The 15032-nt window shown below is 59.1% G+C and overlaps 1 protein-coding gene across 13 annotated transcripts; it reads right to left on the minus strand.

Moving 5' to 3' along the window:
• Positions 1-2349: 2349 nt before the first annotated feature.
• CDK16 (cyclin dependent kinase 16) lies at positions 2350-13462 on the minus strand. 13 transcript variants are annotated; one of them, XM_036460560.2, is made up of 17 exons: positions 13055-13461; positions 9004-9127; positions 8584-8791; positions 7910-8061; positions 7686-7811; positions 7529-7585; positions 7317-7431; positions 6644-6738; positions 6488-6550; positions 6041-6251; positions 5457-5628; positions 5248-5345; positions 5063-5168; positions 4935-4998; positions 4727-4829; positions 3687-3764; positions 2350-3329 (listed from the first exon to the last, which is right to left on the minus strand). In XM_036460560.2, the coding sequence occupies exons 1-17, from the start codon at positions 13189-13191 to the stop codon at positions 3289-3291; spliced, it is 1950 nt and encodes a 649-aa protein (XP_036316453.1). In that variant the 5' UTR covers positions 13192-13461; the 3' UTR covers positions 2350-3288. The 13 variants fall into 13 exon arrangements, 12 of the variants coding, with proteins under 12 accessions (XP_036316453.1, XP_045426364.1, XP_045426363.1 ...); XM_045570408.1 differs by having other exon boundaries at positions 4935-4977; positions 13055-13460; XM_045570407.1 differs by having other exon boundaries at positions 4727-4817; positions 13055-13460.
• Positions 13463-15032: the final 1570 nt, after the last annotated feature.

Here is a 15032-nt window from a genome sequence, read left to right on the forward strand (position 1 = left end):
CTGGGGTCTCCCGGGTGGATGGGGGGGTATACTGGGGAGTGCCCAAAGGCACACAGGTTGCAGGTCTTCCCTGGTCCGTGCTCTGCGGGGGACCGCGGGTCCTTGCCTGGGAGCGATGTTTTGCTGAGCACGACCAACTGCCCTTCCTTCAGTGCACTGCTCTCTGGTCCCTCCACACCCAACACAAACCAGTCACCACCCCCAGAGCGCCACCGGGGCCGGCGGGCCACTTCCCCGCCGGAACTAGTTTCTAGACAAATCTGTGGAAGGCAGGTCAGCCCCAGGCCCTGTGTATCTGTAGTAGTCACAGCAATAACTGATAACGGTCTTGCTTTATTGCAGGTATTTAGGCAGCAGATAACATCACCTGGCGGGGCAGGCGGAGGACCAGGAATGTCTCGCAAATTAGGCCTTCCAGGGCTCAGAAGACCCTCGGGGAGTTCACAGTCAAAACGGTTCACCGTCATTCTCTCTTGCATGTGAGGTTACGTGACGTAAGAACGAAAAGAAGCTTTCTGGCTGTCAGCTTTTTATAAAAGGATCCCAAGACCAAGTTTGACAGCCGCTGCAGTAGTCTAGGTCTTCTCAGTCTAGGCACTGGTGGCCTTTCTCCGTTGCGGAAAACACTGCAGGATGTATCCTGCCTCCCTGGCCCCTAGCCGCTATAAATACCGGTCGCACTCCCCAGCTGGGACACCAAGTGTCTCCAGATCGTGCCAAACGTGCCCTGGGGGCAGGGCAGGCTTCTCTCCAGTTCAGAACCACTGCACTGGGCTGTGCCATCCTTTCCTCTGCCAGGACTCTTGGCCCTACGTGGTGGTGGTAACTCCCACCTTCCAATTACAGCTCACAGTATTTTGTTCGTTTCAGGTGTATGTGGGTCCCTCTGGCGCCCTGCATCTACCTTTCTATGGCTGTCCCCCAGTGATCAAACTGCCCCAATCAGGCTCGTGGTTCTGGGTCTGTCCCAGTGACTTCCTTCACTTCACCACCCATCCCCACAGGCAGTAACACAGCGTGCCTATCCACATCTCCACGCTCATGCACACAGGTCCCTGGTGTGCCCAGAGTACCCTCTTCTCTGCACCCCCCCCCCAGGCACAATCTCATAATTTTTTATGTCCCGTTAACCTCTGATAACCTCAGGGGTTATCTTTATTATAGGGATTCTAGCCCTCCGCCCACACCTGGCACAAGTGAGGGGGGGGGTCACAACTGTTGGCACACTGCCCTTCAAGCCCAGCTGCATCTCGTCTCTGAATTGGCTTTCATTGCCCCTCTGCAGACCCCCCCTCCCTTTACCTGGGTGCTTGTCCAAGAGGCCTCTCCCCAGACCCGGGCTGGGGCTCTCTGCCTTCCAGAGGCCCGCCTCTGCCCACAATGACCCTACCGCTTCCCACAGTTGTGAACTCTTAAGTTTGGCCTGGCAATCCCGCCCCTGCCCCCTTCCAAGATCCTCATTTTCCTTTGCTGCCATATTTTATTCTAGCCAAGGGGTGGCACAGAATCTGTGTTGGAACTTGTGGAAGTTACAGACCTGTTACAAGGAAAACAGGCAGGGAGGGAGCTGTTTTTCTCTGCCCGCTTTCCCGTCTTTGGGGGCCGGCAGCCATTGTGGAGCCATAAGGCTGCAGGCTGAGGCATCACCCAGGTGCTGACAAATGGTGGGACTGGAGCCAAGCCTCGATTAGTCCAAGTTCCAGGATGTGCTTCCTTTCAGGATCATGTCACCCATGTCTCACTGGGGTTCCCATTACTTCCCAGATACCAATAATCCAAACTCCCAGAGCTACCCTGCTTCCCCGAAAATAACAGTGTCTTATAATTTTTTCTCCCAAAGTTGCGCTAGGTCTTATTTTCAGAGGATGTCTTATTTTTGGGAAAACACGGTATTTGATGACCCCACTCCCAATTTTTAATCCAAGTGTTTTAAGATTCCCCTACCTCCTCAGTGGTCTAAAAATCTCTCCAACTGGCTTGCCTCATGGTGTCCAGGTCACACACATGATGTTCATACTGGGCCTCTCCGCCTCCTGGTTTTATTGGGCCTTCCAGATGTCTTTCAAACAGCCTCTGCACCTTCCTGTACCCACCCTGTCTGGCTTCCTCATATTCTTGGGTAAACTTAACTCCTCTCAGCCCATCCTGTTCAGCCTGCCTGACCTGCTTCCGTTCAGAGTTCCCCTGTTGTGTGTGCAACCCCTCAGATGCCCGTTTTATGGCCATGGCCTGTCCCTGACCCGCTCCCAGTGCTCTCCTAGACAGCGGGCACCAGGTATGAACTTGCCCAAGTCCTAGTACTCACCGTGCGCAAGTCCACCTTCGCCTCTACAGGGATTTGCAATCACATTTTTCACTTCAGACTTTTTAATGTTTCATACAGCGATTATGGTGCATTCAGGAACCCAACCTCCCAAACCCCACTAGGAGGGCCCCCACCCTGCCCTCCCACCCCATTTGAAGGCCCCAGGGTTTAGAGTGGAGGAAGGGGAGGTAACCACCCATCTGGGACTGACCCCAGAGACTGACCCTGCCCTGCCTCCCCCTCCCCGGGCATCACCCGCCCCCTCCCGCATGCCCGTCCCTGCCTGTGCACACAGACACATATGGCTCCTCGCTGAGCTGGTCAGTTCCTGGCAGGGCCCCTACTCAACAGCACCGAGTGGGATGGGGGCAGAGGGCTAGGCTGGGGAGACCCTGAGACGGAAGGAGGCCCCAACTGTGGAACTGCAGGAGGGAAAGACTGGGACCCCCACTTGTCCATCTCCCAGAGTGTCCAGTAGTCCTCAGGTACTCCTGCAGCCTGGGATGGCAGGCGGGGAGGGTGTGTGCGTGTGCGTGTGTGTGTGCGTGTGTGTGTGTGTGTGTGTGTAGGAAGGCGAGTAGTCGAGGCATGCTTGCCCTTAGCCAATCCCAGGCTCTGGGGGTGGTCAGGGTTCTGACAGGGGCTGTGTTGCTGCCTTGGGAAGGCTGGGAGCAGGGCTTCATTGCACAAAATACTTTGGGAGGGCCACGGGGGTGGGCCCAGCCAGTCTGTACAGAGATATTGCATTTAAAAAATGAAAACCTCATTTAAAATAATTAAAAAAACAATGAAAGAAACAAAAAAGGCCCACACGACATGAGGCAGGTGGGGCGGGCAGGAAGGCAGGCGGGGGCACCTCAGACCCAAGGCATTGCCACGTCTTATCTGAGCTGAGATCCCGAGCCTGCGCTGGCCGGACCCCTCGCTGGCCATGGGGTAGTGGTCCTGGGGGAGGGTATGATGGGAGGGCTACAGGCCTGGCCTCAGTGTGGGAGGCTGGCGCGGCCATGCTGTCCGCCGGCTACTACTGAGACAGAGAGAGAGAGACAGACAGACCAGGTGAAGGAGCGATGAGAGCTTTGTTAGCACCCAGCAGACAGGCCAATGGATGTTTGGACAGGTAGCAGGGGACACGTGGGCAGGCGAGCATGATCAGGCAGGTGGGCAGGCAGCAAGCAGGGAGGATGCAGTTGGGGGCTGCCCTGGGAGGGGTGTGGCATCCCTCCAGCTGCTGCCTGCTGGGGCCTGGGTCTGTGGCTTAGAACTCGGTGTCCACCACACGGAAAGCTGGCCTGCCTGCGGGCGGAAGCAGAGCGGATGGCTGTCGGTGAACAAGCAGGTGGATGGATGGGGCGGGGAAGAGGGCGAGGGCCACACCTACCTGAGTCAGGCATCGACGAAGAGCGAAGGTTGGCCTCCTTTTGTAGCTGGATCTCCTTTAGTGCAAATATGGAAGTAGCTGTGGGGGGAGTGGAGACAGAAGCAGAAAATGACCCTGGGGTCACCCAGAGCCACCTCCCCTGAGGCCCCACTGGGGGAATTAGAAAAAGCTGCCTTTTCTCTGAGAGGCTTGACTTCCATCTGTGGAATAATCCCACCCAAAATCTAGCTACAATTAGGAAAAATGGAATATGAACTATGACATGGCACCAAGAAAGCATTAATTTCTTACTATTAATTTTTCAAGTGTAATAATGGTACTGTAATTATCACTTAACTCTAGGTGACTGAATGGTTGATTTGATTTGGATTAGTCCAATGGGGAGATATACAAAGTGGGCCAAGTTTTTTTTTAGGTGCAATGACACTATGTTTAAAAAAAGATTTGATACATGCTGAAATCACTTATAGGTGAATAATATGTCTGGGATTTGATTCAAGATAATCAGAGGGAATAGAGGTTAGGCCAGATTCACGAGCTGATGAGCTGATGGAGAACTTGGGGACTGACTCATATTAGTATTTGGTCTAATACATGAACATATCTAGTTAAAAACGCCCATATTAAAAAGTTTTAAAAAGTCAGATGTTCTCTTTTTACTTTTTAATATGCTTCCATTTCTGCAGAGTACAAGGACAGGGGAAATGTATCGAAGCTGTTAGAATCCATCTAGGGGTAACCCTTGGGGAGGGGCTGCAGGAACCTGGGGCGCGTTGGGGGAGATTCGCACATCCTGTTTTCTGGCCGTATGCCTGTGTCACGTGTGTGTTGTGAAAACTCACTGTGCTGCATACTTATGACCTGTGCATTTCTCAGTACATACTTTACAAGGAAATGTTTACTCTAAAAACACACACGTGAACAAGTGTGTGCCCTTTAGAGGTGGCGGAGCGGAGTCCTACCCCACCTGCTCGGCTGTCTCCAGCAGTCTTGTTTCCCACAGCCCTTCCCCACCCCCCCCCCCACCCCGCTCCACTCACTGTCAGGAAGTTTGTGGATTCGCTCCCCCAGACTGAGGAAGAATGGGTGTTTCATGGCATCGTCTGCAGAGATCCGATTGCGACCTTCAAACTGGGGGGGGGGGGTGTTGTGTTGACACTTTCGCAGAGTAAGCCGCTCTTCCTCCCCACCCGGAGCCCCCGTTTCCCCACGGCCCCGCCCCCAGGCTGACTCAGGAAGTGGTCTCACCTGCAGCAGCTTGGTGAGGAGATCAGCCCCATCGCTATCAAGTCTACCACAAGGACAAGGGCACCTGCTTTAAATTGAGTTTGGGCACTCTGGCCCTCACACCCCCGACCCCCCCGCACCAGCCTCACCGTGGCGCATGGCTCAGAAGGGCCTCGGCACGGTACTTGGGGTAGTTGTGTGTCTTGAACTCTTCATTGGATTGGATGCCCGGCCAGGTCTCCTCGGTTGGAGTTCCTGGAGGGAAGAGGCACTACCCTAAGCATCAGAGGGCCTCCCTCCCGCCTGTCCCCCTCGGAGGGCTCCCTCTCCTCACCCAAGATGCGGAAGATGAAGTGCAGCTGCTCCTCCACGGTGGAGCCTGGGAAGAGGGGGCGGCCTGTGGCCATCTCGTAGAATATGCAGCCCACGCCCCTGGCAGGGAGGGCACAGGGAATCAATGGGGAGGCAGCTGACTGGTTGGCCACTGTGACCGAGCCACCCCCTTCGCCGCATGGCCCCTGCCACGCTGCCACTTGTCCTCACCACATGTCAATCTGGGTGGAGTAGTCTGTGGACCCGAGCAGGATGTCGGGGGGCCGGTACCACAGGGTCACCACCTCGTTGGAGTAGGTCTTCGTTGGAATTGACTTGGCCCGGGCCAGACCTGGGAGGTGGCGAGAAGGGGCAGCTGGGATGGAGGTGGTCCTGAGCAGGCCAGGGACTGAGAGGAGGGGGTACTGGGGAAGGGGGGGCTGGGAAAGGAAGGCTGGGGGACTGAGAGGAGGGGGTACTGGGGAAGGGGGGGCTGGGAGAGGAAGGCTGGGGACTGGGAGAAGGGGGTCATGGGGAATGGGGGGGGGGGAGCTGGGAGAGGAAGGCCGGGGACTGAGAGGAGGAGGTACTGGGGAAGGGGGGGCTGGGAGAGTGAGGCTGGGGGACTGGGAGGAGGGGGGACTGGGAGAGGAAGGCTGGGGGACTGGGAGGAGGGGGTACTGGGGAAGGGAGTCTGGGAGAGGAAGGCCGGGGACTGAGAGGAGGAGGTACTGGGGAAGGGGGGGCTGGGAGAGGAAGGCCGGGGACTGAGAAGAAGGGGTAGTGGGGAAGGGGGGGGGCTGGGAGAGGAAGGCTGGGGACTGGGAGGAGGGGGTCATGGGGAAGGGGGAGGCTGGGAGAGTAAGGCTGGGGGATCTCTGGGCAGGGCAGGCCGAGGGTACCAAAATCAGCCAGTTTGAGCTCTCCTCTCTCGTTGATGAGTAAGTTCTGGGGCTTGAGGTCTCGGTGTAGCACCTTCTGCCGGTGGCAGTAGGCCAGGCCGCGGAGCAGCTGGAACAGGAACAGCTGGGGACCCAGGAAAGGCAGGCAGAGGTCAGAGTAGCCAGCACCCCGACTCCCGACAGGCACTGCCCCCCTCCCAGACACGGACGCTGGGCCCAGAGCCTAGTCTCACAAAAGAGGACAGGGCCCTGCAGCGGCTCCCAGCGAGGAAGCCAAAGGGGACGCCTTTCCTAGGAGGTGTGCGGGCTGGACGGGGTGAGTGGCCTGGGCCCCGCCTCCTGCCCCACACCCACACCCACTTTCACGTTGTGCATGTTGATGATGTTCCCACAGTCATCCAGGTACTGCTTCAGGTCCTTGTCCTCCAGAGAGAAGATAGAGGACAGGAAAGAGGGTCACATCCTGTCTGGCCATCACCCCCCTGCCCCCCGGGGCTCCCTGCCCCCCAACCTTACCAGGTACTCGAAGACAAGGGTGAGGGACTTCTCTGTGTGGATAATGTCATGGAGCGTGACGATGTTGGCATGTTTGAGGTCCTTAAGCAGGGACACTGCGGGAGACACGGGTGGGACGGGAGAAGTCAAGGCCCGCCCTCAGGGTAATGACAAGGACTAGGCAGGGCTTCCTGCTTTCCCTGTGCAGTTTGGAGTGGTGACTCGCAGCCACCAGCTCTAGGCGCCCCCCCTCCCCCCCCATGCCAAAGGTATGTCCCCATGTTCCAGATGTGGCAACTCAGGCTCAGAGAGAAGAGTAGGGAACAAGAACATGGGACTGCAGCCCCAGGATTATGCGACACTGCATTTCCTAAACCCATGGGTGGGTTCCGAAACTGGGCCTTGCTCCAACCCTCAGGCCTGTAGCTTCATATGAAACAGAGTTTGCACGTTCAATTTTGATGCAATTCGAATCGTGGCACATGATGTTCTGACTGGCTACTGCATCAGGGATGTCCTCGGAACCAAAGCAAGAACCTTGCTTTCCAATTCTTTTCCAAACAGGACGATTCCTGGTTATCTTGATTACTCCCTAGATGTGATGGGCACTTTCTGATGAAGCCCCGAGTTTCAGGGGGGGAAGTATGAGAACCCCCAGGCTCATTATGGGGCAGATCTTCCCGGATGGCGGTACCTTCTCGGATGGCGGTGCAGGGCGCGCCCTCTTCGTGCTCCAGTCTGATCTCCTTGAGTGCCACGAGGTTGTCTGTGAGCTTGCTTTTGCCTTTGTAAACGGTGGCATAGGTGCCCTGGGGAGAGAGGAGCAGTTAGAGGAGAGGAACTGGAGGCCACAGGAAGTTCCCACTGATCCGCACCCCCATCATGGGCCTCCTGGCTGTCCCTCACCTCTCCCAGCTTGTCCAGCTTGATGTAGGTCTCCAGTTTCCCAAAACCGATCTCAGACTGCGGAGTGAAGGACGTAGGTTGAGGCAGGCTCAGGGAAGGGTATAGGGGGGAGAGGAGGTAGGGAAAGAGGAAGAGGACAGGAATTGCAGATCCTCACCAAGCTGACACGGCGGAGGCGGCGGCTGAGGGGTTTGTCAAAGATGGGGCTATTGAGGGTCAGCTTCTCAAGGTAGCCCTCGGGCAGCCGGATGTCCGCTGGAAGTGAGAGGCGCTTGTTGATGTCCTAGCAGGAGAGAGAGGGGAGAAACAGGAGCATGAGCTCCACCATTCAGGTCCAACCCTCTTTCCCAGCCCCCCACCCCCGACAGGAGGGTTAAGCACCTCAGTGGAGATCTTGCGAGGAGGATGGTTGCGCATGCGCACCCTCACTGGTGACTGCACCTCATCTGAGGATGTGGCTGAAGCCTGGTCGCTTTCCCCATCAGACCCCATCTTCAAGTCAGACCCCATCTTCAAGTCCTCGTGCACAATCTCTGGTGGAGGCAACAGGGGGAGGGCAGGCCAGGTGGAATCAGGAGCCCTGGGACACCCTCTTTCCAACAACATCCACTCATCACACAGGTGTGCGTATGGCCCCCAGAGCAGCCCGGGTCCCTTGGGGAGAGGGTGGCAAGGCCTACGGAGGCTCAGACAGGACAGGAAGGTTGAATGGGGCAGGGGAACAGTCACCTAGTGTGGAACACCAGGCTCCAGGGGCGAGCTGAGACTGTGGCTAGCCTGGGGCTAGGGGCAGGCAGAGGCAGCCAAAGACCCAGGGCAGGCCGGTGCCAGGGGGCCTGAGGGTACTGGCAGAGTGTAGAAGCGTGAAAGGAGGCTTCGGGGAGCTGGGACAAGGCCTGGGCAGCAAGCCAACAAAAGGGGCACAGATAGAGAGGATGGCAGGGAAGGGGAAAAGTGGAGAAATGGAAATTAAAAGAACGCAGGTCTACGAGGAGTTTGGCCGGAAAGCAGCACCTGGGCACCAGTCTAGGGGAAGGAGTGGGCAGTAGACCCACCTGGCGCAGAGCTGAGCAGTCCCCGCCCGGAACAAGGTTCCCCTGGGGCAGCGCGGGTGGGGGCCTCGCCAAGGTCACTGCTACCTCCACCGCCACTCTCGTCCAGGCCGATCTGTTCAGGGGCACTGTTGGTCTTGTCTACACTTCGGCCCCCTCGGAGTGTCATCGACAGCTGCCGTTTGATCTTCTTCATCCGATCCATGGCGACCTGGGGGGGGGGGCGCGCATGGGGGGGAATGGGACCCATGTTAGCATCTGCCTGACCATGGGTCCCTAAAGCCCATGACAGCCTAACGGGGCACACTGACATGAACTTCTGTCAGTGCCCACCCAACCACCGAAGAGTCCTGGAACACTCAGGATTTCTGGAGACCTGGCCTGGACGGCCAGCCCCTGGGGGCCTGCTCCTAAATAGCCCACCTGAGCATCGAGTCTTGGGTGGCTGTCTGAGGGCAAGGGTCCAACCGATGGGATGTTGGTTTCTATGGGGGCAGCCCCGCTGTGGGAGCAGCAGGTATCCTTGGGTGCAGCGGCAGTGGTGAACCTAGCCGTGGGTGGGGAGGGGGAATCACCCAGGACCTCAGAACAACTGACATAACCCTGGGCACGCCCGTAGAATGGCATTTTCCGCCGGCACCAATCCAGCATCACTCCCAACTGTTAAGGCAGACTGCTCTGTATGGCTACAAGGACCTCTAACCTCCCTTAGCAACCATTGTCATGGTGACTAGTAGGCTATGCCATTGACCAACCCAAGTGAGGGGTGTAAGGGGAGGAGGGCCCGGCCCAGACACAACCACAAGGGGGGGATCTCAATGAGTCCAAGCTACCGATGGCTGCTGGAAAGGTTCAATCAGGTTGGGATTCACAGGGTCTCACCCAGGTTTTTAGAAGCCAGGTCACATTTCCCGTGAACTTGAGAATGTACCACCTCTCCCTTATTCCCCCCCCAATAAATGGTCCAGTCCTCCATGTGGCCCATATGGTCTGACCCCTTCACCCCTATTACCTCTGGCCTCACCTGGCCCCAGTCACGGTGGCTGCTGTTCTGCAGCCACACCCAGCAGCCTCGCCTCAAAACCTTTGCACTGGCTGTTCCCGGTACCGGAAATACCCTTTCCCCAGATTTCTAAGACAGTTCACTCCCTCACTCCCTTCAGGCCACTGCTCAAATATGGGTAATCCTCAACAAATAGCCCTATTTATTTTTTAATTAAAAATATATATATATTTTTTATTTCAGAGAGGAAAGGAGTGGGAGAGAAACATCAATGAGAGAGAATCACTGACTGGCTGTCTCCTGCACGCCCCCTAACTGGGGATCGAACCCTGACCTCTGAGCCTATTTAAAATCTCAGCCATCCTGAGCTCCCTTCACCTTGTCAGTGACCCCCCAGAATTCATCACCTCCTCAGAAATGACACCATCTACTTGTTAGTTTGCTTTACTGTCTGTCTCCTCACCGCCGTAACTAGACAATCAGCTCCGCCAGAGTAACTTCTGTCTGCTTAGGTCACAGCTATATCCTGAGGACCTGGAAGGGTGACTGACAGCGCAGATGCTCACAGAGTGCTCATGGCAGGAACGAATGGCATCAGGGGGCTGAGGTGTCCCTGCTGCTCACGAACCCCAGACGAGGCGGCATCGGCAGGAAGATGACCTACGTACCTAGATGGGGCGGCTGGAGGGAACAGGGCCACCAAAAGGCTTAGGCTGGCCTCCTTCTGCTTCCACCTGGGCTCTGGGCCAGTAGGAGGGGGAAAGACCTGGCCCAGGAACCATCTGGACGCACAGCCGGGCCCACGATGGCTGTGGGCCCAAGGGAAGTGAAGCTACATAGGAGGGCGAGGATGAGGCTGGGCCTGGATCCGAGAGAAGTGGGTCATCTGTTACCTTGAAATCAGGTATTGCTCCAGCGGTCCCCACTCCCTGCCTCTGCCTGCCTGCCTCCACCTCCCTCAGGAGGGGCGGGGGGGCCAGCCTGGTAGAAAGCCCGCCATGAAGAGGATGAGCTCCATCCGAGAACCCAGGACACCTACCAAACCCTGGCCCAGGAGGCTCAACCCTGGACCTGAGATGGAGGCAGCTCCGAAGACTGTCCTGTGTCTGCATGGCACAGACCCCAGGCCGCTGGTCTGCCGTGGCGGGGGATGGAGGAGCGGGCGGGGTGGGGGAGGATTAGAAGTAGGGGGGATGGACACTGAGGAGGGAGCTGGAGGAGCTATAGGTCCATGACCTCTAACTGGAAACTCCAAGGGCTGGACAGGTGCCAGGGCTCAGTTTTAGGGGGAGTTTGGGAAGATGGGGTACAAAATCTTTGTATCGTGCAGCACCCTCTGGGTGGGACCCTGTGAGCAGAGACACCTGAACATATGAACTTGAATCCTCTCATAATACCCACTACTTACCTCCTCGCACTACCCCGAACCACTGGGGACACAGCCGTCACACACTACTGAGTCCCATAGGATCGCACCATCCGCATCCTGCCCGGACTCCCATGAGCACACACCGGGCCCTCCATGTCCTCCTCCTCTCAGCACACACTGGACCTCTGAGAAGGCCCCCTGCGTCTTAACTGCTATCAGCACCTGCAATTACCCTTTATCTCCAACGGCCGCCAGCTCACAAAGCCCCAGCGGAGCCCAGAACCTTCCAAGTTCACTCCTACCACATTCTTGGGTCCCTCCCAGGCCCAGCTGCCTGCTAGCTGCTCCTCAGCCCTCACCCGTTAACTCACTGCTCCCCCTCCGTGACTCTGACCCCCATTACACGCACCTGGGACCCTGGGCGGCTGACCCACATTGGCGTTCACCGGATTTCCACTCTGCCCTACATCCCGTGACCACAAAGCGAGCCTCGCAGACCCCTGACCTGTGTGCGTCCGAGCTCAGACCCCTCCGCAGATGTGACTGTCATCGCCGCACGTTCTGGTCTTCCCCCTGTCCTGTCTCCGCCGCCTCCCACCGGCACAGGCTAGACCTTCACTTCACCCTGACCTCCATCAGAACACGCCGGGCCTCCCACGGCGCCTCCCAGGGGCACACCATGAACTCTTCCTCCGCCCTATCTGCAGGTCAAGCACAGTGTTCTCTCCCTGAACCTTTCCCCAGCCCTATCTCCAGGGGCGAACACGCTGTTACAACCCTGACCCTCCTCGGGCCTATCTCAGGGGCACACGCTGTTATATAACGGCCTGACCCTCATCAGTGCACACAGGTCTTCGTTCTGCCCGAACCCCCCCCCTCCGCCCCCAGCACACACTTCAGCCATCCATGGCTCCGATCCACGTTAGCACACCGAGGCATTCACATGGCCCTGTTCCTTATTTCTCTTCCTTCAGCTCCTGCACCGCTCTGGGTCTGGCTGATTCCCACCGGGATCCCTTCCCGGCCCCGAGCCTCCTCCTCGGACACTGGAAACCCTCAGCTCTCCCCCTCATTAGCGCTCCCCGGGCCTCCGCACGGCCCGGGCTTCATGGACACAAGAGCACACTGTCTTCGCAGTGCCGGCCTCTCATTAGCATAGGCCAGCTCGCATGCAGCTGGCCCTCCCCCCACTGGCACACAGTGAGGGCCTCCGAGGCTAAAGCCACATCAGCAGTCTCTCCAACTTCGTCTGTCACCCGCCTCCTCCGAGCGCACCCTGGCCCCATGGGCACACGCCGACCTCACACCATCCTGATCCGGAGCACACTGAGCCTCTTACACGGCTCAACGCCCCGCACCCCAACTGCCAGCCACGGGCCCAGCCTCCCGCCCTCTGCCCCCAGCAGCACAGACCGGGCCCCACGCTGCCCAGACTTCCATTACCTCACCCACATGCCCCCTGCGGCCATGGCCCCCTCAGCAAGGCTCAGCACCCCAGTTCTCCCACTGGGCTGCCCTCCAGGAGCACGTTTGGGCACCTCCCACGCTGCAGTCCTCATGGGCAAGTCCATCGTTAAGCCCACCATCCTGACCTCGAACCCTGATCCTATTGGCACACCTCCTCCCTCTCCCACCTTGTACCCCGTCACACAGCTAGGACCCCGTTTGTGTGTCAGCACTTCTCCGACTTCCACTCGCCTGTTACCCACGCGTGGGTCCCTCCACCCCCCGCTAGCACACCCTGGACCCCATACCTGACACATCTGCGATCGCTCCACGGCTCAGGCCCCGCCTTGGCCAACCTTGGCTCCTTCACCACCCTGCCACCCATTTCAGCGCCCTCTGGTCCTTCGATCGCCCCCCTCCCCATCAGCAGCTTCCCACCCCCCAGCTCCCACACCGGGCCCAGGGCGGGGCCAAGGTCAGGGAGGCCCTGAATGACCCCCTGCCCTGGTGCATTCTGGGCGATTCGCCGCGGGGCGGAGGCCCGTGCGGGCAGGGCAGCCCAGACCCCCGGGCACCGCCTGGGGTCCGGTGGGTTTCGTGGAAGAAAGGGCAGCCCCCACCCCCACCCCCACCCCCCGTCTCGGTGACGCGCTCACCGGCGGGGGCGCGCGAGCAACCTCAGCGCCGCGGGGCCGGCGCGGAGGCGCCTGGGCGCGGCCCGCGCTGAGGCCGCGCGACCTCCTTCTCCTCCTCCGGTTCGCCGCAGGCGCCCGTCCCAGTAGTCTTCGGCCATGGCTGCTGGGCCCGGGCCGCCGCCGGCTGAGGAGGAGGAGGCGGCGGCGGCGGCGGTGGCTGGGGCGGCGGCGGCGTCCCGCTCAGCCGGCCATGAGCTCGGCCGCTGCGGGCGAGGCCCCCGGGGTCGTCGGCGCCGCTGAGAATCCGAGAGCTCACGGCGGCTCGCGGCTCGGGGCCCGCTGCTCGCGGGGAAGCGGGGGCTCCCGGGGCCGGGCTGCCTGCGACCCAACTACCGCGCGCGCCGCTCCGCGCATGCGCACGCACGCGCTGGCCGGGGCGCCGCGGGAGGGGACTCACCTCGGCCGGCACGTTCCACAGCGCCGCCCGCCGCGGGAGGCGGCGCGGCCATGGCGCGCCCACTGGGGGATGTGGCGCCAGCCCTGGAACGGCGCCAGGGGGCACGGGGGTGGCTGCTTGGTACCCGGTTACGGTCTAGCTAGGAGACTGCTAGCGAGCGGGCGGCAGCCGGTGACCGGCGGACCGGTCACCACTGGCTCCCCCCGCTCCTTCTCACTTGGTACATCCCAGTGAGAGCAAATGGACTTTGGCAAGGAGGAGAGAGAGGAGGGGGCCGTCTTAGTCCCCGCGGGTGCCCTGGGAGGCGGGGATCTTAAAGGTTCGCGAGATCACTTTTCTGGGGAAGGCTGCCCGGGGAATCGCTGGCCTTTGCCAGCCGGGCTGCCCCCCCTCCCTCCCGCTCGCCCCCACCGCCACACCGCTAGCTTATTCCCCCTGTGACGGGCGCGGCCCCGCCTTCGGAGCAGTCGCCAGCCAATCGGCTTTGCTCCCTGGGGTGAGGCTGTGCAAGAATGAAGGGCGTGGCTTCGCTGCCTACCACACCTCTGCCTGGTTTTCATGGCCGGGAGGCGGGCCCTCCTTTTTGTTCCGAGCTCCTTTCATCATTGGCCAAATATCCGGCAGCTGATTGGTCAAAAGAATGTTCAATCACCTTCTGTCCCGCCCCCAACCCTCCCTCCACCCTCTTTCCCAGCCAGGTTCACGGGGTGGAGCCTCGGCTAAGGAAGGCGGATCTTTAAGCAGTGCAATACTGCGCATGCTTGCGACTTTGGGCTAAAGCCGGGTTTCTTTTCGGCAAGTTTGCTCCCAGAATTGGTGTTTCCTGCCACCTCTCAACTATCTTTCGCCCGCCAGAACCCTGCCCTTGACTCTCCTGCCTCTGTGGTTTTGTTTTTTTACTTACTGGGTGCCTGTGGTGTCAAAGCATTGCCCGACAGACCTAATCCCTCCCCCCTCTGCCTGTAAAACTGCCCACCAGGTCCAACTCACGGGCAGCAACCTTCAGGTGTTCCGGGGCATAGAGAAGTGCTGACATACTCTGCGACTCAGCCCACAGCCAGCGCCGCCGCCTGTCCTGGGCTGCCCTTTGTGACAGCCTTGCTCACACCAGTTACTCAGTGAGGGTTATACTAGGCGACCCTGAGGAGACACTGTACTTGACAAGTCTTCTGTGAGCTAATCAGACCCATGACTTAACCAACCCCATCTCCTACCCTGCTTCCTCTCGCTCGGCTCCAGCCATACTAGCCTCCTAGCTGTTCCCGAGGGAAGCCTCTGGGACTTTGCACTTGCCGCAGTTCTCTTTGTTTGGAGTGCTCCTCCCTCAGATATCAGGGCCGCATCCCCACACCTTTTCCAAGTCCTGGCTACCATGTCACCTTCGTGAAACCTGCCCTGACTACCCTCTCTAAAAAGGCCTGCCTGAAGCCCCGTCATTCCAGGCTGTGCTACTCCCAATATCCAGAACCGAGTGAAGGGGGGAGGAGTGGCGGGTGAGGGACAGAGGTGTGAGTGGCATCCTTGGGCACAAAGAGGCCACGC

This window comes from Pipistrellus kuhlii, unplaced genomic scaffold (assembly GCF_014108245.1).
Source record: "Pipistrellus kuhlii isolate mPipKuh1 unplaced genomic scaffold, mPipKuh1.p scaffold_m20_p_32, whole genome shotgun sequence".
NCBI lineage: Eukaryota > Metazoa > Chordata > Mammalia > Chiroptera > Vespertilionidae > Pipistrellus > Pipistrellus kuhlii.

Bases quoted from the DNA above. Each gene is read 5' to 3' on its own strand.
- CDK16 (XM_036460560.2), bottom strand. From the start codon at position 13,191: ATGGCCGAAGACTACTGGGACGGGCGCCTGCGGCGAACCGGAGGAGGA. The intron at 6,739-7,316 runs GTACCGCCATCC...TGTCTCCCGCAG, and splicing joins CTGCACCGCCATCCGAGAAG to TGTCCCTGCTTAAGGACCTC. The intron at 3,330-3,686 runs GTAGGTGTGGCC...CTGTCTCAGTAG, and splicing joins TTCGTCGATGCCTGACTCAG to TAGCCGGCGGACAGCATGGC.